The sequence below is a fragment of the Suricata suricatta genome, chromosome 4, assembly GCF_006229205.1.
Source record: "Suricata suricatta isolate VVHF042 chromosome 4, meerkat_22Aug2017_6uvM2_HiC, whole genome shotgun sequence".
NCBI classification, from domain to species: domain Eukaryota; kingdom Metazoa; phylum Chordata; class Mammalia; order Carnivora; family Herpestidae; genus Suricata; species Suricata suricatta.
This window is the reverse complement of record NC_043703.1, coordinates 84,926,936-84,951,279: the sequence shown is the minus strand read 5'-3', so window position 1 is coordinate 84,951,279 and position 24,344 is coordinate 84,926,936. Positions and strand designations below refer to the sequence as shown.

Below are 24,344 nucleotides of genomic sequence, written 5' to 3'. Positions count from 1 at the left end.
ATGCCCCTCAAGCAGCAAAAGACACTCAGGTGTCCCTGTCTTGGTAAGCAGCACCAGTGACGCTGTTTTACGTCAGCCACCAATCTAGTGGCGATGGTGAAAGTTCTCAGCTTAGCCTTTTACCCTTGTGTGGAGGTCTTCCTTGTGCTTGGGTCCTATGACAAACTGGGCAGTAAGTACTTTTTTTTACATTTGATAGTAAGAAAGTTGAGGCAGAGAAAGATTAAGTCCTTTTAAGTAACTTAAGTAATTTAGATTATTCCTTTAATTAGATCCTTTCATTAAAATATTATTTCTGGGGCATCTGGGTGGCTTAGTTGGTTAAACCTCTGACATCGGCTCAGCTCATGATCTTGCGGTCCATGAGTTTGAGTACCATGTTGGGCTCTGTGCTGACAGCTCATAGCCTGGAGCCTGCTTCGGATTCTGTGTCTCCCTCTCTCTCTCTGCTCTTCCCCTGCTCGTGCTCTTTTACTCTCTCTCTTAAAAATAAACAAACATTAAAAAAATAAAAAAAAATACTACTCCTGATTCATTTAAAAGTCAGCATAGAAACCTATATCACTTGCCATTAGCCTATATTCAGACCCCTGAACTGAGTAAAATATCATATTTTAAGGATGTCCTTTAACTCCACATGGACGTTATTAGGAAGAAAGTAATTCATTGAGGAAATACCATTTTTTTAATGTTTATTTTGAGAGACAGAGATAAAGAGCAACTAGGGGAGGAGCAGAGAGAGAGGGAGAGACTCCCAAGCAGGCTCTGCACTGTCAGCAAAGAGCCGAATGTGGGGCTGAAACTCACAAACTGTGAGCTCATGACCTGAGCTGAAATCAAGAGTCAGATGTTCAGCTGACTGAGCCACCAGGGTGCCCCAGGAAATCCCATTTTTTTGCATAGCTGCTTAGATAGGTAAGTTACTTCACTCAAGTAACAAAATACACTTTATTCATTCCACTATGGATGATCAGTGATTATTAACATAATTAACAGTGATCAGTCATTAACTTACCAATATAAATTGTAACTGGGAAGGTGCCATAGCAATGAAGACAGTGTGTAATTTATTCTAATTTCCAGAGGAATCAGGTTTTTCATTGTGACTTGTTTGATATGTACATGTGGCCCTGGTTGAGGTAGCTTACAGACATTTTAATGAGGATTTCTTGGATTTCTTTTGTATCTAGGAAATTTTATCAAGAAATAATAACACCTTGCTATACTCATTGTAGGGCACTCTGGGCAAGGTCAGCTCAGTCTCAGAGTGATACCACACTGCTTTCTCTTCTCTTATAAAATCTGCCATTCAGACAACTCAGTGTCCATTCTTTGAATTAGTCAAGAATCAGATATGAGGAAACAGTCTGGCTAAACCACCATTCAAAGTGTGCGAAGTTCCCAGGCTTTCCAAAGGCACATCCTGTGCTTCCTGTCAAGGGCAGCCAGCCATCGAATGCGATTTTATGGGCACAGAGGGAAGGCTGACCCAGAGAAGGCAGTGGGCCAAATTGAGGGCGTCATTCCAATACAGGAAGGAGGGCAAGGACAGAGAAAGGGCATGGCTATTCTTGAGATGTGAGAGTCCTTGTTACGAAGCCCTCACCTGTAAGTCAGAATGACTGTAGTGGGTGCCCGTGAATGAGCCTTCCTCAGGTTATATACCCTGGGCTCACAGCCAGGGACCCTAAAGTCACACCCACAGGATAGCAGGGCATGCCCAGGGGTTTTGACTACCTAAAGCCGAGGAATAAACCACCAGGTATTATTTTCACCAAATTGGCTGAATAGTGGGCTGAACTGATGGGGTTTTAGGAATGATTAGAATAGTGTTGTAAAAAATCATCATTTTGCCTCCTTCAGGTACCCTCAGAGTATGGAAGTGGAGATGTTTTATGGAAGATTCTTTGACGTTTAGGCTTATCTCCAGGAGATGTTTTAAGGGACTCATAGGGTAGGGAAAGGCATGAGAAGTATGATTCCTGCTATGTACAATGAAAATGATGAGTCACTATAGGAGCTGCCGCTGGAAGGGTAAAGATCAAACAGAGAGAACACATGTTACAAAGTAGTCTGGCGGATGAGTAAGAGTATAGGTCAGTGCAATTAATTCCTTCCCCAAATCACAATAGGTTCAGTCTTGAGGTAGCAGAGTTAAGGGGAGAAAGCCTACCATAAAAATGTCCTCATGCAGAGAGAAATTGTGATACTTAGATTGCAGTCAAACTGGGCCATTGTCTGAGGCCATGGTAGATTGGAGTGAGCTGGAGAAATGACAGCCAAAGGAACAACGGTGAGATCTTTAAATGGGAATTTTGTGCTTTCCCTTATAAAAATATTTTAGGAAAACTTTTCAAAAATTTCCTTATGAGGCAAAGATGTTTCAGGTTCTCAGTTACCAGATCATTCCTGCCATTCCTAGTAGTCCATGATCCAATGGCTTGTGCCCATGTAGTAATTTCCGATATCATTTCTAGAACAATGTCAATGCACCCACTGAATAATCTAATACAGTTTTCAGGAACACTTAAAGAATTTCCTTCATCTACCATAACAAGTCTTGGTTAGGGAGAGCTGGTTCTTTGGAACGAGGTTAGGGATGGGCTTTAATGGCCCAGTCATTATGTGCAGTGCACTGGAATTTAGCTTCAGGAAGCTGGATGGTAAACAGTAACCACCTGGTACTCATTGTTGCTCTTGCAAATAGCAGAATATATTTTAAATTCCTTATGCAAAAGTGACTATTTCTTGTATTCCATATTAAAAAAAAAAAGTGACCTGAAAACTACTTTTCTTGAACAGAGCTATTCTTGTAAATAACTCCATATTTGCATCTTTGTGTTCCATGATTTCACCAAATTACTGTACATTTTAAATCAAAGGTCAGAATAGATCATTTCTAAGTCTTCTACATGTATTTTTGGAGTTTCCTACTCTATCAACTGAGCTAGCAGGGTGCTTATGTATTTTTAAAATCCCAGTAGTATGTAGAAAGATTTGAAAGTACTCAACTGTCAGATTAGCCCGCTATAGGCAGCAACCGTATTTCAGTTTTCAAAAAGTATGATTGTCAGATTGAGGTCAGCTTTGCCCAGACCAACTAGCAACATAATTGTAGCCATCATATTTATATTTACATATATATATATGTTCATAGATTTTATGTATATATAGCATATATAAGTGTATATACATAAAATTTTATGTATATAAATACATATGTATAAAATATATATGGTATATATATGTATATATACGTAAAATTTTATATGTATAAAATCCCCAAAAGCACTTTTGTACATAGATTCCCTGTGATAGAATTAAAGTATTTAACTGGAATGAACTAACTATGGGTTGTGGCCAGTGGTAACTGAAAGAATTTTATCTTGTGCTGATCACTAGGTATCAGGTTCAGTGTAAAGCAGGTGGGAGGCTATGGAAAGCTTTCTGGTTGTCAAGGCAACGTCTCTACCTAAGACATTTCCCTGTAACATTGCCCTCACATCTCAGGCAGTAGAATGATCCAACTGGAGCTTCTGCCCATGTGCAGAAAGTACAGTGCCTATGACTCAGCTTTGTTCTCTGCAAAACCTAAAAAGATATTAAAACCAGGATTTGATGGATTGAAATGGAGGAAAATGCCTTTGGGAAAACTGTGACTCTATGCTAGTAGTTGTTCCTTAGGAACACGACCTGTGCCTACTTGTGAGGCCTCATAAATGTGCTCGATACAGTGGGGAGGGGAGAGGTGAGAAAGGAGGAGAAGGAGCTATGGGCTCTATGCTCAGGACTCTCCGATTTTGCTGGGAGAATGAGGTAGAACCCAAGAGGCAACACCCAGGGTGGCGGCCACCCAATGCAAGATGGCAGGCCACCGAAGCCCAGCTGGTTTGGGAGTTCATCTCTGTTGTAGAAGGGCAGAGGATAAGGTGATTTGCGAGGGCCGTGGGAGTTCAGGAAGGCTCTGGAGAGGAGTAGGAGCCTCAGCTGGGCCACAGAAGATAGATAAAAGCTTCCCTGGGTTTACTGGAAAGGTTTATGCCAAGAGAAACCACAAGAAGGAAATCAGGGGCAGTAATGAATAAATAAGGTATGTTCTGTGGAGCTGCAATGACACCCTCATCCAGACTGAAGGGTGTTGGAAAGCGGTAAAAAAAAAAAATTGTCAAGTTGTCAAGTGTATTGAGCCTTTCTCAAAGTCATGAAGTCAGGATTTTCTTTCCTTTTCTTTTCTTTTCTTTTCTTTTCTCTTCTTTTCTTTTCTTTATCATCATTATTTTTAAATACTTTTTTAAAGAGGTTTATTTATTTTTGAGAGACAGAGCAGCAGAGCGTGAGTGGGGGAGGGGCAGAGAGAGAAGGAGACACAGAATGTGAAGCAGGCTCCAGGCTCCGAGCTGTCAGCATAGAGCCTGATGCAGGGCTCGAACTCCTGAACTGTGAGATCATGACCTGAGCTGAAGCCAGCTGCTTAACCGACTGAGCCACTCAGGTGCCCCTAAATACTTTTTTTTTTTTATATTTGAGAGAGAGAGACAGGTGGGAGGTGGGACAGGCAGAGAGAAAGAGACACAGAATACAAATTGGGCTTCAGAACCCTAGCTGTCAGCACAGAGCCCGACACGGGGCGTGAACTCATGAACCGCAAGATCACGACCTGAGCCAAAATCGGACTCTTAACCAACTGATCCACCCAGGCGCCCCAGGAAGTCAAGGATTTTTAACTTGAGAGTGACAAATGGAATAGCAGTATTTAAAAGAAGTGAGTCTTGGGGCGCCTGGGTGGTTTAGTTGGCTAAGCAATCAACTTTGCTAAGCGTCGGGCTCTGTAACTGACAGCTCAGAGCCTGGAGCCTGCTTTGGAATCTGTGTCTCTCTTTCTCTCTACCCTCCTTAACTCACACTCTATCTTTCTCTCCCAAAAATAAATAACATTAAAATTTTTTTTTAAATAATAAAGGAAGTGAGTCTTGTGTTGGCTGTAGGGAGCATTTGAGCAAGAGAGAGCTGAGATTTGCTGTGTAGGCGGGAGGCTGGGAGAGCAGAAGCCATGGAGCCTGGGGACAGAAGTACAGTGACAAAGTGGCCTGTGGAGGCTGTCTATGCAGAGACGACTGGGCAGGAAACCTACGTCTCTCCTCAGGCAGCAGATGCGCGTCGCTGTTCGGTCACGGGGTACACTTAGCATATCTCTGAGCCCACCTCAGGAAGCGACCGCAGCCTGTGGATGCTGACGGAGTCCCATGCCTAGCAAGCCTCTGGGTGAAAGTAGGAAGCAGCCACTATCTGAAGTCAGTTTCTTTTCCCACAAATGATGATCCCTCAACATATTCAAATCCTCGGGGGAATGAGTTGCCTTTTTTTTTTTTTTCTTAAGTCAGTTCTTGGTGGAACAAGACCAAATGCTCTGGAGTGTCACACCTAGGATTACGAGAAAAGCTCATTCATTTCTTAGTAATCTGCTGCTTTCTTCAAAACCAGCAGACATATATTGTCATCTTGCAGGCAGCATGGAAGAAGTGAATGATAATAAGGAATGAGCCTTGTCCACAAGGAGTTCATGATCCAGTGGAAAAGAGGGAAATAATTTGCAAAACCGGTACCATGGTAGACTAAAAAAGGACCTTAAGTGAGATGAAGAGTCAAATAGACTTTTTCTAGATCACTTTCCAGTTCACTGGGTCAGAACATGACTCATACTCTGGTGGTTGAACCTTGAAAAACTGAACCAGGAAGGTCAGGAGACCTGGATTCTCATATAGCCTGTGACATTTTGTGTGACCATGGATGAATGGGTTCAATTTTAGCTTCTTAGAAATCAAATAAGGCCGTAGCACAACCTGTACTGTCAAAGGCCTTCATCCCAATGCCTTGACAGCCAACTCCCCTGGAGATTCTGACTGTAAATAACGCAATGAAAAGAAACAGGGCACCTGCTGGAGTAGTTTACTTTGCTGGCTTTGTGAAAAATGTGGTAGGGCGTAAGCCATTACTTCCTGTTTCATTTGGCCCAGTGGTCCTTAGAAGCATGTTTGCAAGTGCATTCCCCAGCAGACGTGAAGTGCCTGGCACTTTTGAAGCTTAATTAACCTAAGACCATGGACTGCCTCTTGACTTTGACAACGTTCCTTTGGGTCGCATGTTCTAGAAGATGTGCATGTGTGGGTGAGGTGAGGAGGAGGGGGAGAAGGCAGGACCTCCTTGCGCTGGGAGGAAGGTCTCTGCAGGTGCCTTACCTGGACTGCGGGGGGGGCCCCTTCCAGGGCATGACCTCACGAGAGGTCATCACAAAGTGACTAAATTCACAGCAACACTGACAAGCTTTCTCTGACCTACTACTTCCCCAGCATCAGTGATACAAGCAGGACCTCTTGGATGGCAGCCAGGTCTTGTAAAATTATCTTTTAGATGGTATCTTTAAAAATAGCATGTTAGGAGCAAGTCACATCATAACTGTGAAATCTTCCTCTTCTTCGCTTTTAGAAATACTTTCCTGACCACACCCTTGTACATGGCTTTCTGTTAAAGCTATTCAACATGATATGAAAACATGAGATCGATGGGGCGCCTGGGTGGCTCAGTCGGTTGAGCGTCCAACTTTGGCTCAGGTCATGATCTCACGGTCTGTGAGTTCAAGCCCCGCATCGGGCTCTGTGCTAACTGCTCGGAGCCTGGAGCCTGCTTCAGAGTCTGTGTCTCCCTCTCTCTCTGTCCTTCTCCCATTTGCACTCTATCTCTCTCTCTCAAAAATAAATAAACTTTAGATAAATAAATAAAACATGAGATCAAGAAATACAGTTATTGCCACTGGTCCTCAGGTTGGGGACACAGAAGGAATGTCCTGTGGGAAGGCCGGGTGGATTTTTCTGTGGCCGCAGGTAAAACGGGGAAGTTGGAAGGGGATTTGACCATGCGCTCTCTTTCTCCCACAGGTCCTGTACAACTTGTTCAAGTCTTTTTGCCAGATGAAAACCATTGAGACCATTGACGTGTTTGCTGGAATTGCAAACTTCTTTGTTGTAGGAATTGGTGGGGTGTTGATTGGCATCTTCCTGGGATTTATAGCAGCATTTACTACTCGGTTCACGCATAACATCCGGGTGATTGAGCCACTCTTTGTCTTCCTATACAGTTATTTGTCCTATATAACAGCCGAAATGTTTCACCTATCAGGTATCATGGCGTAAGTATTTAACTCTTTGTTAAAAGCACTTCATGATGATGTTTCATTAAATTGATGTATTTTAAGCCAAAATGCTATGGTTGAATCCATTTTATAAAAGAAGTTTTCTTAAATTCTTTTCAGAAATATTAAAAACTGATTCTCCTTACTCTTAGTTTCAAAGAAATGAAGACATTCAGCCAAATTAATACTAAAATGATCTGGTGCCAGAATGGAAAACTACTAAAAAATTCTCCCTTGGGTCTTATTAAATATGACGGTAAGCTGTTGGGGTTGATTACCAGGCACCAAGAATTTTCAGAGTTTGATGCTCACACAAGGATTGCCCATGTGGGAGGCTCTAAACTTACTTCAGCAAGGTCAGATCGCCCAAACTGTATCTGGTGTTCTGGAATTGCATATGTATATTCATACAAATAGTAGTAGTAGGGAGCCTTCGCTTTGCATGCTTGATTTGATTTGAAATAATAGGTTTAAGCCATTCAAAGCAAAATTCAATGTAGAAGGCATGTAATCATGTCTTTTAAAAAAGAGGTATGATTATAAAGTAAGAAGTTCTTTATTAAAGATACAGTTTCTGTGTCATTCACCCACAAATTCTGAAGGACTTTCTCAAGTAACCGTGCATGTGGGCCGCAGAAGGGTGGTGTTTGGACCAGATTCTAACCTTCACAGGGTCACTTTGAAGGAGGCTTCTTGTTGAGCGTGGATGTTTTTGTAGTTTCCAAAAACAAGCCTAGTATATTATGGTCACACCCTATATAGAGTTGGTGAGAAACACTTAGTAATCGAATGCTTTTATAAGGTTTCATTTCAATAAATATTTATTTACAGCCAGACATGTGCTGGACTCTATGCTCAGCCCTGCTACACATTGAGTTTGTAGACACAGGCCTGGTTCTTGAAGTTTCCTCTGGCAGCCTGATTTAAAGGTTGCTTTGATTAAGGACTATTTTTCACCTCCTTTCACTGCTGCTGAATCGGAAGCAGTTTCGGTTTGTGGTGGAATAAGTCAGGCGCCTCTCCCCAAGGAGAGTGGCATCCATTACAGTGCAAGCCATGAGGTTTAAAGGTTGTGTGGTTTTCTGTTTCACAGAGAACCTAAATAAAGCAACATATTAATCCAGTTTGACCCAGTAATGAAATGTTCTGTATCTTCCTGGTTGCTATTCATATCATTTGTATGACTTCCAGTTTCCTCACTGTTCTTTGAACAGTTACAAGGTCTCTAAAGAATGATAGGGATGGGACTCTGTGTCTAGTGTTCCAACAGCACTTCGTCAGAACCTTGAGTATATTTTGACCATGTGCATGAGTAAAAGTTCTAAACACCCACACAGTTATCTAAATTGTGACCATTGACAGGAACTGAGATGAGAAGATCCAGAGTCTGGGGGATAGTTGAAGTGTTGAAAGGGCTTGGGTCCTGGTGCATCTTGCCTAGAAATGTCGGTGAGGCCCAGGGTCCGCAGTGGTTGGTTGGTGCTGCAGCAAGGTCCTGACCTCCCACGAAGATGGGATTATGGAGTTTCTTGCTCTAGGAATTGGGAAATCAGGGACAAACAGGGCCACATATTCCTGGTAAATAGCACAGGGAATTCTCTGCCTGGTTTGTTGGTGGAAGAAAAACGTCACCTCTGTTTCCAGCATCAGTGTAAACGTGTATTTTACAGTTTACTATAGAGAAAGGTCCTTTATTACATATACATGAATATTGTCATTGCATGTGTTGTACTAAAATAATAAATTAACTGTTAAATAAGATACTGCAGGAGATGTAAACATTTTTGGATCTGGAATCACCATACACACCCATTACCCTAGGATAGCCAGTGAAGGGACTGATTGATGTTGGAGTGTGTTCTCAGAAGGGATACACTGGCTTATAATGCGGCGTCGTGAGTATGCTATTCAGAACTCGCCCCATGCGTGATGCTTCTATATGGTATACATCACAGATGGGCATGTCGCCCCTTTGAAAAGTGCACTGTGATTGTAAGTACCGTCCGTACCTTGGGCCTTGGTCCAGGGTATTCACTCTAAGGATGTAATTAAAATTGCATATCCATGTGCGCTGCTTTTATAGAACTAGGGATTTTTTCTTCTGCATTTAAATTGCACTGAGTTTAAGAGTTCCCATCATACTTCATGCTGATTGCACTATTCTGCCATTTAAAAACAAATTTTAAGGTTAATGTGAGTGAAGGCATGTGACATGCGGACCATGATTTCCCCTGTTTGCTTAAGAGAAGTGGGTAGCGCTGTAGAAAGGAAAAGAGGCACTGATGTTAGGCAGCTGGGGCGCAGAGAGAAAGGTTAAAACACTGTAGCAAAGTGTATCTGTCCTGCTTGAATTCTGCTTGCTTTCCTCCCCCTCTCCCTCCCTTCCTTCCTCCCATCTAGCTCTCCTTCCTTTCCCTTCCCCATCTGAACCCTGTACCCCTCTGTGCTTGCACTTTGTCTTGGCTCTCAGGCAGCAGCCAGTCCTAGATGGAGATTACAGTGAGCAGGAAGTTAACACAAAGGTCTGATTAAAAAGAAACATCCTTCCACAGGACACAAGACTTGGGTCTGGGCTCAAAATGCAATCAGTTTTTTAGGTAGGAAAATGCTGGGTCGGAATTCAGCATCTTGGTTTCTTTGGAGAGATGTTGGAGAGATGTACCGCAGGCATTCGAAAGCTCCCTGTTGCAGCTGTTTATTTTGTCATGGAATTATGGTGAGATCTGATTTTCACAGACAGTACGTGAATGAAATAACACAAGGTGGATTTTGTCTGCCTTCGACTCCTCTGTCTTACAGAAGCTACTTGGAGAGCTGACTTCTAGGCATCCCTAGGTCTAGTTTCCCCCCTGTGGTTTCTTCACACTTTCATAAAGCTAACTTAATATTAAGGAATTAGTTATTGCTCTGTCTTCCTGTGTGTTCGGGAGGGTTTTAGCAGCAAATGCTAGGAGGGCAGATGACATTCCTTCTTTCCTGATATTCTGTTCATTTCTACCCCGGGGCAAATCGTCGCAGTAGGAAAAGTGTACGGTCGTGTGTTTATAGGCAGCCCCACAGCTGAAGTCGAGAGGAAGTTTCCGCAGTTCCCTGAACCAGGAACTTCATGTCTCAGTAGCACTGGACGCCTCTGAGAATCACAGCACTATGGTAGAGCGTGCAGAGGCGATGGGATAGTTACTGACTTTAGAAATGCATGTCTTGGTTTACATGTTTTGGGCTTTATGTTCAGAAAATTGCTCAGAGATAAAACACTGATGATTCCTTGTTGTCCCCTTCCCTTATCCAAAGACAAACAGGGGCGTCTGGGTGGCTCAGTTGGTTAAGTGTCCAGCTTCGGCTCAGGTCATGATCTCATTGTTCGTGGGTTCGAGCCCCAGGTCAGGCTCTGTGCTGACAGCTAGCTCAGAGCCTGGAGCCTGCTTCGGATTCTGTGTCTCCCTCTCTCTCTGACCCTTCCCTGCTCATGCTCTCTCTCTCTCTGTCTCTCAAAAATAAATTTTAAAACATTTAAAAATTTTTCAAAAAAAAACAAAAACCAAAAACAAAGACAAACAGATGTCAAAGATGCTTCCATAGATCAGAACTACAAAGAAGTGAACTGAAATAGGATTTTGTTCTCTTCCTGTGGACATCAGGCACTTTCTTTCTTTCTTTCTTTCCTTCTTTGTTTTTATGTTTTATCTATTTATTGAGAGAGAGTGTGAGTGCGAGAGGGAGAAGGACAGAGAGAAGGGGACCGAGGACCTGAAGCAGGCTCTGTGCTGACAGACTGACAGCAGTGAGCCCGATGCGGGGCTCGAACTCACAAACTGTGAGATCAAGACCTGAGCTGAGTCAGGTGCTAGACTGACTGAGCCCCCCCAAACGCTCCCATTAGGCACCTCTTTCGTCCTCACCTTGTGCCTGCCACACACGTCCCTTTGCTCCAGTCTGTGAGATGCTAAGGACACTCTCACGAAGGCGGGGATGGTCGGTTTCCACAGCAGCTTGCAGCCTGCAGGGAAGTGCTGATTTCTTTTTTGAGCTGCTCTGGGAATTTCAAAACGTGGTTGAGTCTTCCTTCAGATAGGAGAGTAAGCACCCAGTATTTCTTAGTTGGATTTTTTTTCATGGATTCTTAATTCCTTAGTCTTCCTTCTCTTGAGGTTACTTAAAATGTTTTCCATTCGCTGTTTCAATTATTCTAGTGGCGTTACGGCAAAGTAGGAAATAGTATTAGTCCTGGCTTATGAGTGAGTAAACTGAGGATCAGGTGGTCATAAAACATGGCTCCACGTGAGTCTTTGGAAGCTGGGCCCGGACCCTAGATCTCCAGTTACCAGGCCAGTCCAGTCATGTCCCAGTGTCCACTTAAAAATGCACATTTCTAGGACAATTTTTAATTTCCAGAATGAAAAGCTCAGAAATGGAGTCTAGGAGCGGGCCAAGCTAGCTGGACTGAGGAGTCACTGCTGAAGATGTGAAGGCCATATTCTGTCTCCTCATTTCCCTGTGTATGCATTGGCAATTGTCACACTTTTCAGACTTTGAGAAACATAGGAAAGCATGCCTTTGTTTGCCATTTTATAGCTTCCGTCCTGGTTCCTCTTGATTGCCCCAACATGGGTAGCATTTAGGAGACCGTCTCTTTAAGATACAATCATATGGAATCATAGGCCAGTGTGCCAGAATGTTCTTGTGTATAGAATATTCATGTTTTCTGCTCTCCAAATAACCGGGAAGGAAGAACACATGACTTTGCAGGACATTCATAAAAGCTTACATAGGTATATATATGTATATTTGTGTGTGTGTGTGTGTGTGTGTGTGTATAAGACAGCCTACTTCCATTTATTTTTCCTAGACTTGTCTCATGTTTACTGAATGTTTTCCTTAGCGTAAGAATGTGACTTGGAGCTTTAATAAATCATTCTGGATAATACAACTAGGATAAATACTTGTCTGCCCACAAGTAGTCTGTTATTAACACACTGTGGCCTGGCCTCCAAGCAAATCCAGTTCGTCTTAAGGCCTGTCTAAACAGAGAGCAAGCAGATCAGGTCAGACTCCACATCCACTCCCATCCCCACGCTCATACCTTTCCCTGCACACACTCAAAGAAGAAATGGCCTTTAAGAAGAGGGTGTGTTGCCTAAGAATTGACTTAATCCCACCGCCGGCACTTGGAGTCAGTTACGGGTTTCAGTGCGGGCCAGCCGGAACTCCTGAGGCGTCACACGTGAAGAAGGGATGGGGGACGCTCCCAGGTCCTGGTGCCCTGTGGCTTCCAGGCACATGTACCACGGCACACCTGTACCCCCTCCTTCCCTCCTCCCTACGCTGTGTTCTTCTACAGCGCTTTCATGCTTATTTCACTCTAACATTTTGGAGTGTAGAGATGGACAAACTTATTCTGGGGTGCCCTGGTGGCCCAGTTGGTTAAGCATCCCGATTTCAGCTCAGGTCATGATCTCATGGTCCATGGGTTTGTGTCCCATGTCAGGCTCTGTGCTGATGGCTCAGAGCCTGGAGCCGGCTTCAGATTCTGTGTCTTTCTCTCTCTGCCCCTCCCCCACTCACTTTGTCTCTGTCTCTCAAAAATAAATAAATATTAAAAAAAAAAAAGAAACTTACTCTAAATAAGCAAGGTCTAGCTCTAGTCAGCTATAGTCACCCTGCTGTACACTAGGTCACATAACGTATTCATCCTATAAGGGAAGTTTGTACACTTTGGCCTCACTCCCTCTACCGGCTTCCCAACCCCTCTGGCTTCCGGGCTTCTGCTACCTACCAGTCTCCTCTCCTTTTCTATGGCCTTGGTCTCTCTTCAGTCCCACACATGAGTGAGATAAGCAGTACCTGTCCAGAGTAGTGTAAGTGATTCATGAAATTGCTTGGATTTATTTTTATGGTTGAAACTGTTTAATGAAATAGAGTCAAACTGATGAACCGCAGAGCTCGCTTGGTTTTTTGTTAGAAGGGGCAGAACCTACGGGCTGTCCCATTTTCCCCGGGTGCTGTCCAGCATGGCGACCACCAGCCACATGTGGATTTTTGAGCACTTGAAATGTGGCCAGTCTAAATTGAGGTGTGCTCTGAGTTTAAAATATATGCCAGATTTAAAAAATTTAGTAGGAAAAGATGGTAGAAACTCTCGTTAATGATTTTTATGTTGATTTCAATTGAAGAAACAATAAATAATATAAATACGTTGGGTTAAATGAGTATATTATGAAAATTAATCTCACCAATTTCTTTTCAAAATTTTAAAATATTTATTTTTTAGAGAGAGAGAGCATGCGCACGAATGGGGGAGGGGCAGGGAGAGAGAAAGGGTACAGAGGATTCGAAGTGGGCTCTGTGCTGACAGTAGAGCCTGATATGGGGCTCAAACTCACAAACGGTGAGATCATGACCTGAGCTGAGGTCTGACACTTAACTGACTGAGCCACCCAGATGCCTCTCTTTTTACATTTTTAATCACAGCTACTAAGAACATTAAAAAGACACAGAGAGCTTGTATTATTTTTCTATTAGATCACATGGTTCTCTAGTACTCAGCATTAGTTTTTGCTATTTGGATATTTTGAAGACTTTTCAAAATATATTTTCCTTCCAACGGATAAAATAAAAAAAACAGAGCAAGAAAAGATGAAGAAAAAAAAAACCCAGAAATGCATTCCCTTCATGGATGTTAATCATGCTGGTTATAAAGAACATTTCTTTGAGAGTAAGGAAGGTCAGAAAGCAAGAGAGGAATAACTGAAGAGATGGCAGAGGGCTCTCCTGAGATGGAGAAGTCAAATCAGGGGCACCTGGGTGGCTCAGTCGGTTAAGTGTCCAGCTTTGGCTCAGGTCATGATCTCAAGGTTCGTGGGTTCGAGCCCCGCATCGGGGTCTGTGCCTACAGCTAGAAACCTAGAGCCTGCATCTGATCCCATATCTCCCTCTCTCTCTGTCCCCTCTCTGCTTGCAGTCTGCCTCTCTCTCTCTCCCTCTCTCTCTCAAAAATAAATAAACATTAAAAACATTTTTTTAAAGAAGTCAAATTAAAGCCACTGTGAGAAAATGAAAAATGTTTCCCCAAGATCCGCATTTAGGGGCTTTGATATAAACTCCCTACAACATGGCTATGGGGAGTGACTCTCCATAGAAACAGTTGTCAGAGCTATAGGAATGTGCAAAGTCCACTGAAACAGATCCCCGAGGCTTGGGTATTTTACATTTTTTGCAAACTAAAAGGGTAGTATTCAGTGTTCAGAATGGTGTATTTTACTGCCTTGTCTTCTTATAAGTAAGAGCATTAAAACATTAGCATAATCCTCTTTGTGGGGAATATCATTCATAGAGTCCTTGAGTTCCCAACTACAAGAGCGGTATATGATTTGGTCACACAGTTTGTAATTGGGCATTTTCCGGTAGGGTAAGAATGCAGGAAGTGATGAGGGACTATTTCGTAGTAGTTCCTGAAAGAATATAAACATGAAAAAGAGCTGTCACAGAGAATGCCACCATAGGTGTGTTTCACTTTGTGAGATGCATTTTACAGATTTCTTTTTAAAGAGCAAATGAATACGATGATAGAATTTGAAACCTTCCTTCCTCACTGAAGGACTTTTTCAAGCGCCTTTGTTTCAGGGAGCACCATTGGTGTTTGCCTGCTACATTTAAGTTACATGGAACTTTAATCCCATTCCCTGAGATCTCCAATGAATACAGGTTCTCAATAATAACCAGCAGGCAGATAGTACTGGTGTTACTATCACTTTCCTCTTTTGACGGTTTCTTAACTCTTGTTTGTGTTTATGTAAAAATGGTCTCAGCACCTCATCGCTAGGTTAGTCTTAGTCCAGAGCTCGCTACTTCCAAGTGGTACTTTCCTCTTCCATTCTCTCAGGTGTAAGCAAATTGCCATAGTAAGGCTAACATTATTTCCTAGTAATCTGTGGGCCAAAAAGCAAACACAAAGATTATAAATCAGAAATGGAAATGGTGTATAATTTCCGAGAAGTAATTGCCTTTTCTGTTAAAAAAAATTTTTTTTTTAATGTTTATTTTTGAGACAGAGAGAGACATAGTGTGAGCAGGGGAGGGGCAGAGAGAGAAGACACAGAATCTGAAGCAGGCTCCAGGCTCTGAACTGTAGGCACAAACCCCCCCGCAGGACTTGAACCCACAAACCCTGAGATCATGAGCTGAGCTGAAGTCAGATGCTTAACTGACTGAGCCACCCAGGCTCCCCTTGCCTTCTCTGTTTTAGTGAAAAGAAAAATGTTTTCAGCAAACTGATGCTGAAGGGAAGCATGTGGGAACCTCCCAGTTAGTACTTGTGAGTGGGACCCCAGCCTTTGGCCACATGGCTGAAATCAATGTTCTAGTCCCTTCGTAAGGGAACTCAGCAATGGGAGTCAACACTTAACTCTTTGAAGAACGGGATAGGTGCCTTAAGGAAAACCCGTCTCTCTCACCTTGCTTTAAAAAACCTTCATGGACTTCTTAGCAGTTGTCTGTGTGGAGGAGGAAGCTAGCCTGGAATGAACTCAGAGGTTTCCTCTGTTGCTGCCTTTGGCATGGAGCAACTGTGAGGAGCTCCTCTTGATGCTCTAGGATTTTCTGTCAGTGTGCCCTGTCCCTCTGTCACCATCAGTCAGACACAGGGCATTTTTGGTGTTTTCAGGGGATCTGGAAAAGTGGTCAAGTTTCTTTTTCCCACCTGCACCCTCACAGTTAATCCCTGGCTACTTAAGATAAATAGAGTCGCATGGGGTCCTTATACGCTGGAGCCCAGCTCGGACAGTGTGAGCCAGGGAAGCCCAGATCAAACCAGATTATAGGCTCATGTCAGTCAATACTTGATGAGGGCAGGTGTAGATTTGGCTTTGGGGTGATAGGACCCTAGGTCAGAACCACCTCTTTCTTATCTTTCTCTGTGTGATGGCTTCCTTCAGATAGGCTAGCTGTCTCTAAAACATCAAGCAGGGAGTGCAGACAGCCTGGGCTTTAGATCTCTCCAACTCTTATCACTAAAGAGTTCAAGGAGTTCTACTCCACCAGCTCCTGTTAGAAGAGATTTCAAAGCAAGGACTGTGATTGGGTCAGAGTGTGTCACATGGCCAGCCCTGTGGTGTGAGAAGTACTGGAAGAAGGTGTTGAAGTTAAACTTAATTTGAGGGTGACCTGCCTCTCAGTCTGTGTTGGCTACAAGTTGTCCAGGAAAGCTAAGTCCTTTGTAGTGTAGTGAGGGTTGGACCAGTGACGTATTGAGTTGAAGCCTCAGTAATGAAGAGTGAAGGGCATTATGCACCGAGGGTGAAGCGTAGCAGAGAGCTCCAAGGTGGAAAGCTCTGTTACCTTCAGGGAATGGAACCCCGTGGTGGTGAGAAAGGTGATAGATGCTTGGTCTTGCCCTGTTTCGTGCTGTAGGCCATTGGGAAGCTTTGAACTAAGATATGACACAATTGAGTTTCTGTTTCATGGGGAAGATTGGAGTGCCTCCAAAGCTTTCTTATGCCATCACACATCAAACTAATAGTATTTTCATAGCACTCAGGGGTGAAAGCGGGCAGACAGTCATGGCCTCGGGCTCCCTGGATGCCCCCCACCCCCACGCCAGGGCAGAGGATTCGAGCCTGCTGGGTGGGAGGAGAGGAAACAGCTTCTGGCAGCAGAGTGAAGGTGTCTAGGAAGAGGTTTGCCAGGACAAGAGTGTGTAGACTCCTACATGCTGGTCCAGGCAAGAGAATACAGAACCTACACCCAGAACCATATAATGGAAACTGGGAGAAGGGAAGGAGAACATAGGTGGTAAAGTTTAATTCAGTCTTCACACCTCATGTTGGCCCTTATTTTCACTCCTCAATATAATTGTACATAAAATGATTCAAGTCTCAGCTCTTTTTCTCGTTCATTCTTATTACTCTGCTAAGTCATCTGCCTGTAACCCCTCCTGCTTTCTTTGAATTTGATGTGTTTAGGAATCACCTGGAAAGATTGTCTTAACATATACAGATTCCCAGGCCCCAGCCAGAGATTCTGAATCTGTAAGTCTGGGATGGGGCCCGGGCATTTACGTTTGTCCAAGGCTTTCTAGTCATTACAGAAAACCTATACTTTTATATACGATACACACACACACACACACACACACACACACACACATATCACACATATATCTACACACACACTGTATATATAAGTGGTTATAATATACTGTATATACTTTGACAAAAGACCTTTGTCAACACTCCCAACTACAGTCACTGGACTCTGTGGGTCCCTTGATGCCTCATGTGTCACTACACTATTGAAATGAACTGTGATTCTTCATGTGATCTCTCTACAAAGTCATGACTGCTCTAAGTGTCAGTGACCTATAAACACTAGTTGACTTGAGTTGGAAGCCTATAAAGGAGAAGAAACAATCCATGAAATGGGTCAGACTATAGGAATATTCAGGCATTTATAATAGTTTATGTTTTCTTTGCTATTTTAAGAAAGATTGTTTGGTTCTTATGCTTGGGTCCTTCTTTAAAAACAAATTTTGTTGCATTTTCTCATATGTCAAACTCTCTCTTTTGGTTGTCAGGTTCTGTAGAAGAGGCGATGCGTTATATGGTAAATTCATGCCCTGGAATAATTAATTTACCTCACATGAGTGAGTACTTTATTCTGAGAACATACACTGTACCCTGAGTCACCACGAGACCTGGCTTTAATCAATACAGAGAAAGCTTTTTAATTGTCCTTTGTCACTGCTAATGCTTGGCACTGAGTAGTGGAGTATGCTTTCATATCTGGCAAAGTCTTTATTGAGAATATACAGCTATTGTTTGGACTGTATTTTTCTACAATTGGATCCGTACTTTTTTAAGTTCATGTGTAGAGATAGAATAGGAGCAAAAGAATTTTGCAACATTCTTTTTATCTGTTTAACTCAAATAAGCAGTTCAGATTACAGAAAAAGTCTCCTAATCTGAGAGTGGAAATTAGAGAATTGACCACTCTTCAAAAACATGAAAGTGGGGTGTCTGGGTGGCTCCGTTGGTTAAGCATCTGGTTCTTGATCTCGGCACAGGTCATGTCACAGTTTGCGAGATCGAGCCCGGAGTGTGGCTCTGCCCTGACAGCGTGGAGCCTGAGATTCCTCTCTTCCTCTCTCTCTCTGCCCTTCCCCCACTTCTTCTCCTGCACTCATTCTCTCTCTCACATAAACCTTAAAAATTGTAAAAGCGCTTGTATTTATAAACTGAATTCACTGAGGCATGGCATCACCATATGTATATAAACATAGACTGGATACACATTCAGTATTGATATTGGTCCCTTTTGTTCTACAGATCACAGCCATCTAAATGAAAGGTTCTGGACCTTCATTAAACTAAGCTCAGGCAGGATTATTTGAACATGCAACTCAGTACCATAGCATGCAGTGAACCATGGTAAGCGTGGATGAATGCTAGCCCTGCTCTCTCAAAGTTTCCCTTCTGGTAGAAGGAAATGGACATCCATGGAAGAATGGCTTCATGGACTACTGGGCTGGAGTCTGGTGGTACAGAGGAAAGGATTTGTTGGAATTTTCTATTCAGAAATAGTCTAATGACAGGTCCTCTAAATACAAACTCTGTTTTCCCTCCCAGAGACTCTGTCGAGATAGTATTAGTTGGCCTGAATTTTGTGTGTGCTGTAGTTAGCATGATTTAGTGATGAAGAAAGCCTCAGTTGCTGGTGAATGTAAAAACCACTAATTGGAGTGCTTTAGCTTCTCCATCTCTAAATGGGTGATGATCACCATACATTTATGTTAAAATGTAATGTGAGGTAAGGTAATAACAAAGCAGAAAACACCAGTGAATTCTATACATACCTTACCTCCATGTGGCCCCACAGAATGGAAGCCAACACCTGTCAAAACATGGACACGGTTTGGGATATTGTATGGGAACAGGGAGGTGCTCTGTTGGATTTTACAAACAAAATGACAGATCGTTGTAGGAAATGAGTTGACTCCAGCCTCTAGGTTCATGTCCCTCCAGATCTGGTCTCCACATTTCCTACAGAGTTCTCCTGCTAAACTACAAAACCCGTGCACACCACACCACCATCCCTATGAACAAATCATCCCTGTATCCACAGTATCCATTGATTTGAAACACAGTCATGACCTTCTGGACACTATGCTAAATACTGATGCCACTTTTCTTTTTTTCTTTAAATCATGAAACTGCCCACTGGGTTGGGGAAATAGGCATTAATTATATGATCGAAGATATGATCTCTCATTTTTTTCCCTCCAGCCTTTGGAATAAAGTTTAAACTCCTAAGGATAACATAACCATGTCATTTATCATTATCTGGCCCCTCATGCCTTTCTTTTAACATTGTCACCTCTGGCTAATTGAATCATTTCCTGTTCCCTGGATATGCCAACCTGTTTGTTTTTTTGTTTGCTCCCTTGCTTGCTTCTTGATTTTTTTGTTTGTTTGTTTGTTTTGTTTTGTTTTTTTATGCCTTTGCACATGGCCACTTCTTTTGCTCGGCTTCTTCCTGCTTGGTGAGCTCTTCCCGTAGCCATGGAGATAGTGCTCAAATGTCTCCTCCTTTGTGACAGAAACAGGGATTTCCTTCCCTGTGCTCCCAAAGCCTCATTTCCAATCCCTGTATCTGGCACTTGCACTGTTGTGTCACCATGCTATTTTTGTGTGACCCTTTCTCCTCTGAGACTATGAGCCTTTGAAAATTCAAGGTGTGTCTTACTTGCTTTTGTCTTCATAGACCTCAGCACAGAACTTGACCCAGAGTGGACGCTAAGAAGATGTTGGTTGATATTAATTTGTTCTTCATAATCATGTTAGCTAGCTATGGAGACTAGGAACGATATGTGGATGGGAAGGAGGGGATGACTCAATGACATAGGCTAATAAAAGTAAGGTTCTATTGCAAATTCTAATGGCCAATAGTTTTATATTTGAAGGAGCTTTAGGGTTAAGTGATTCAACTAGAATTTTCTAAAATGAGTCTGTCTAGGTTATTATTTTTTAACGTTTGTCTTTGAGAGACAGAAACAGAGTGTGAATGGGAGAGGGGTAGAGAGAGAGGGAGACAGAGCATCTGAAGCAGTCTCCAGGCTCTGAGCTATCATCACAGGGCCTGATGCAGGGCTTGAACTTAAGAGCTACAAGAGCATGACCTGAGCCAATTTCCAATGTTCAACCAACTGAGCCACCCAGGCACCTCTGTTTAGGTTATTATTTTGGTGTGGATATGACCTATCACACTGATGCTCAGATTGAGGACAAGAAGGCATAGATTTCAGCCCTGAAATCCTCATGTGTCCCATGCTGATGGAGGAAGAAATCTGAGTTCTCTGTAAGTACGTTGCTACCATGATATCCTCTGACCAGACCCCATACCTGAGGACACTCTGGCCACACACTTCAGACTCAGTGAGGCTGAAGACAGTCAGCCAGACACCAGCCTGCACGATTGCCACCTCGTAAGTTTCTTATGCTGCTTTTAGAAAAATGAAGAAGATGCAAATTTATGGTGTCAAGACTGTCAGCTGCCGCTGATGGTCTTTGCAGAGAGGAGAGGAAGTTTCTCCTCTTCTCTGTCACTTGGAGACCGTATTGTGTTTGCCTCCCTGACTGGTAGTTTTGTGTACTTCCGAGATGATTGCAGTCAGGCGGTTTGACTTCGGGTCAGAGCGTAGCACAACAAAACACCTCTTGGCAATGAAAACATCACTGGGCCTTTTTTGCCAGAGAGGCCACGTGCATTAAGCTGTACGTGACAGACCAGTAGAAGGACATTTGGAACTTTGTCCCCAGCCCATAGAGTGCATCAATTTCATAGACATGCCTACACTTCCTGAATAGGGAACTGTCAGATGCCATGGCCTCTGGTACCCGCCAGGGCCACTCTGCTCCCTCCAGTGTCTCGCTGTGCTGGTAGCAAGTGGCGTTAGGTTACAGTGACGTGTCTGGCAGACGTGAGCCTCACTGTGGTGTCATGTTAAGGACAAAAGGCAATGGAAAATTGATACCGTGGGCATTCATGTAAAATTCATTTATTTTTTAATTCTTATACCAAAGCTATATTTTTCAATAATTTCCAAATAGAATTTATTTTTAATTTCTCACATAAGAACTGGAGATCATTCTTTATCTGTAGATGGTTTACATTTTGCCCAGTAACTGACAGGACCGTGATATTAGAGGGAAATGTTTACCATATTCAAAAACAATATTCTCCAGCCTTTTAAAAAATCACTTTCTGAATTATTAAAATCTAACCCAGGAGGGAAAGAAGGAAATAGGGTTAGTATGAAAAATTTAGGGATTTCAACTCTATAGCTGATGTTTTATTTTTAAAAATAAAGGAATTAGAAAGCTAGGAAGTAGGTACTTTGGTGTTTATTCTGTATATGTCTCTAAGCTTAAATGTTTTATAATAAAATCATTTTGAAGCACCCTCTGCATAGCATTAGAAAATTTCAGGAAGTAACAGGACCATTATGATTTGTTTCTGTTATAAATTTTCAACTTGACAACATTGAAGAAATGCTCAGTATTGAGTATTGCTGTGTATATGTCTTTTTTTTATATAAAACATATTATGCTTTAGATTTTTTTATTTAAACATTTTTTAATGTTTATTTTTTGAGAGAAATACAGAGTGTGAGCAGGGGAGGGGCAGGAGAGAGGGAGACAGAATCTGATGCAGGCTCCAGGCTCTGAGCTGTCATCACTGAGCTGGACTTGGGGCTTGAATTTATGAACCGTGAGATCATGGCCTGAGCCGAAGTTGGACTCTCAACTGACTGAGCCACCCAGGCGCCCCTATTATGCTTTAGATTCTTAATCAACTTAATCTGGCTTTTGCCTTCATTATTTTATATTGGGTAAATCTTACTTTTTGACATCTGGTTAAAGAGAAACTAAAATATGGAAGACCAATGGTCAGAAGTGTGGTTAGCAAATGGCTTCTATCCCCTGGGGGGCTGGTGAGATGCTCAGAGAGATGCCACTTACCATTTTGACCTCGTCAGACTCTCTCGCCTGCTGGTAGAGGTTCCAGCCTTTGACTCAAGTTAGCGTGACTGAGCTTTCATTAGCGTCTGTCACCACGCACACTTGAGCGATTCTGGCCACGCCCATGGGGAAACCTGGCCTTGACTATGGCCACCACCCAGGGAGGTGATCTTCTCAATGACACCCTCTGAAGATTCTCATCCCCACACTTTCCTTGCAAATAACTTCCATGGGAGAAAGGACTTTGTCGATAGAGCCTTGAGATGGGGAGATGACACTGGGTGGTCTGGGTGGTCAGATCTAATCACATAGATGCTGAGGAGAGGTTCTGAGTCGGAAGGAGACGTGGCCAAGGAGGCAGAGGTTGGCATGACTGGCTCATGAGTCTAGACCTGGGAGCAGTCTCCAGAAACTAGAAAAAGTGAGGAACAGTCTCCCCTAGGGCCTCCAGGAGGAGTACAACCCTATCAGCACCTTGACTTCAGCCCAATGAGAGTGGGTTTAGGCTGCCAAACTCCGGGCAGAACACGATGAATCTGTGCTGTTGGTGCCGTGTTCTGGCTGACTTCTTACCGCAGCCATAAGGAACTCATACAGAGGGGCTTGTACTTGAGAAAGGGTGAGCAAGGGCTTTGCAGAGGATTAAGACCTCTTCCCCATCGGAGGTAACCCGGCTCCTTGAGAGCAGGGGTTACATCCTTCCTAGTGCTGGCTGTGAGCCAGACTGCCTGAGTAACAATCCTGGCACCACCACCGTTTATGTGCAATGTCCTCTCGAATAAGAGGGCCTCTGTCTGCCTTTGTTCTCTCATCTGTAAAATGGGAACAATAAGAGAACTTGCTTCAGAGGCTTGTAATGAGGCTAGCTGGCCTAATCCACACAGGGAGCTTGCATCGCACCTGGCACAGAGCAGGGGTGCTATAAAGTTGCTCATTATTATAATACAAGCCCTCAGCGATCTCAAAGGCTTTGCTGTATGTTTGTGGTTGCTGAATTTTATTAGCCCATTTAATAAGGCACTCTTTCTTTCGGGAACCACATGAATTATGCATGCCTCCCACATATAAATCTAAAAGAAGTACCCACTCTTTGGGGACAGTGACATTGTAGCTAACTGCGTGGTTCTTAACCTAATGTGGTCTTTGTTTCTTTTAATAGGGGCACAAAAATAAATATACATGTTTGTGTGTGTGTGTGTGTGTAAAAAACAGGTCCTTTTCTTGCAATGAAATATGTTCATGATTACCTATTTAGGTCTTAATTCAGAGAGCCCTAGGTTTGTGTGCTTTACCTATCCTTGTGCTCACAGTAGGAGGATTTTCCTAAGATGTCAGCCATCTTCCCAGAGTATGAAGGGCTACATGTGATTGGGGGCAGGGTGCATTCAGTGTCACTGTAGCTTCAAAGTTAGAATGTAGAAAACTTCACAGATCGTGACCAGCAACGGGTTTATGGCATGGTGATCACCCAGTGGAAGGCGGGTCTTCCTTCTTTCTAGAACACCCTCTGATGATGAAGTCATTTGGTACTTCCTAGTCTCTCTGTCTCTGTATGTTTCTTATCACTTAATTTTTTCATTACTTTCATTAATCCTTTAATGTTCATCCCCTATTTCTCCATTCCCCCACCCATCTCCTTTCTGGTAACCATTAGTTCTTTTTCTCTATAGTTGAGTCTGCTCTTGGCTTACCTATTTCTCTTCCCTTTTTTCCTTTGCTCATTTGTTTTATTTCTTAAATTTCACATATGAATGAAGTCATAGGGTATTTGTCTTTCTCTGACTTATTCTGCTTAGCATTATACTCTTATAGCTCTATCCATGTTGCAAATGGCAAGATTTCATTCTTTTTTATGGCCAAATAATATTCAATTGTGTGTATGTGTGTGTGTGTGTGTGTGTGTGTGTGTGTGTGTATACACACCATATCTTTTTATCCATTCATCAGTCAATGGATACTTGGGTTGTTCCCATAGGATCCATTGTAAATAATGCTGAAATAAATGTAGGGGTGCTTGTATCCCTTTAAATTACTGTTTTTTTAGTATTTATTCATTTTTGAGAGACAGAAACAGAGCATAAGAGGGGGAGGGGGAGAGAGAGGGAGAGACACAGAACCTGAAGCAGGCTCCAGGCTCTGAGCTGTCA

General features: G+C 42.9%; 1 protein-coding gene across 1 annotated transcript in view; it reads left to right on the top strand.

The window, feature by feature from the left end:
• SLC9A2 (solute carrier family 9 member A2) overlaps positions 1–24,344 on the top strand; it is a 97,456-nt gene that overhangs the window by 37,324 nt on the left and 35,788 nt on the right. Inside the window, exon 3 of the mRNA XM_029938494.1 lies at positions 6,933–7,183. Coding sequence (XP_029794354.1) covers positions 6,933–7,183 — 251 coding nt within the window. The remainder of the gene's footprint in view (positions 1–6,932; positions 7,184–24,344) is intronic.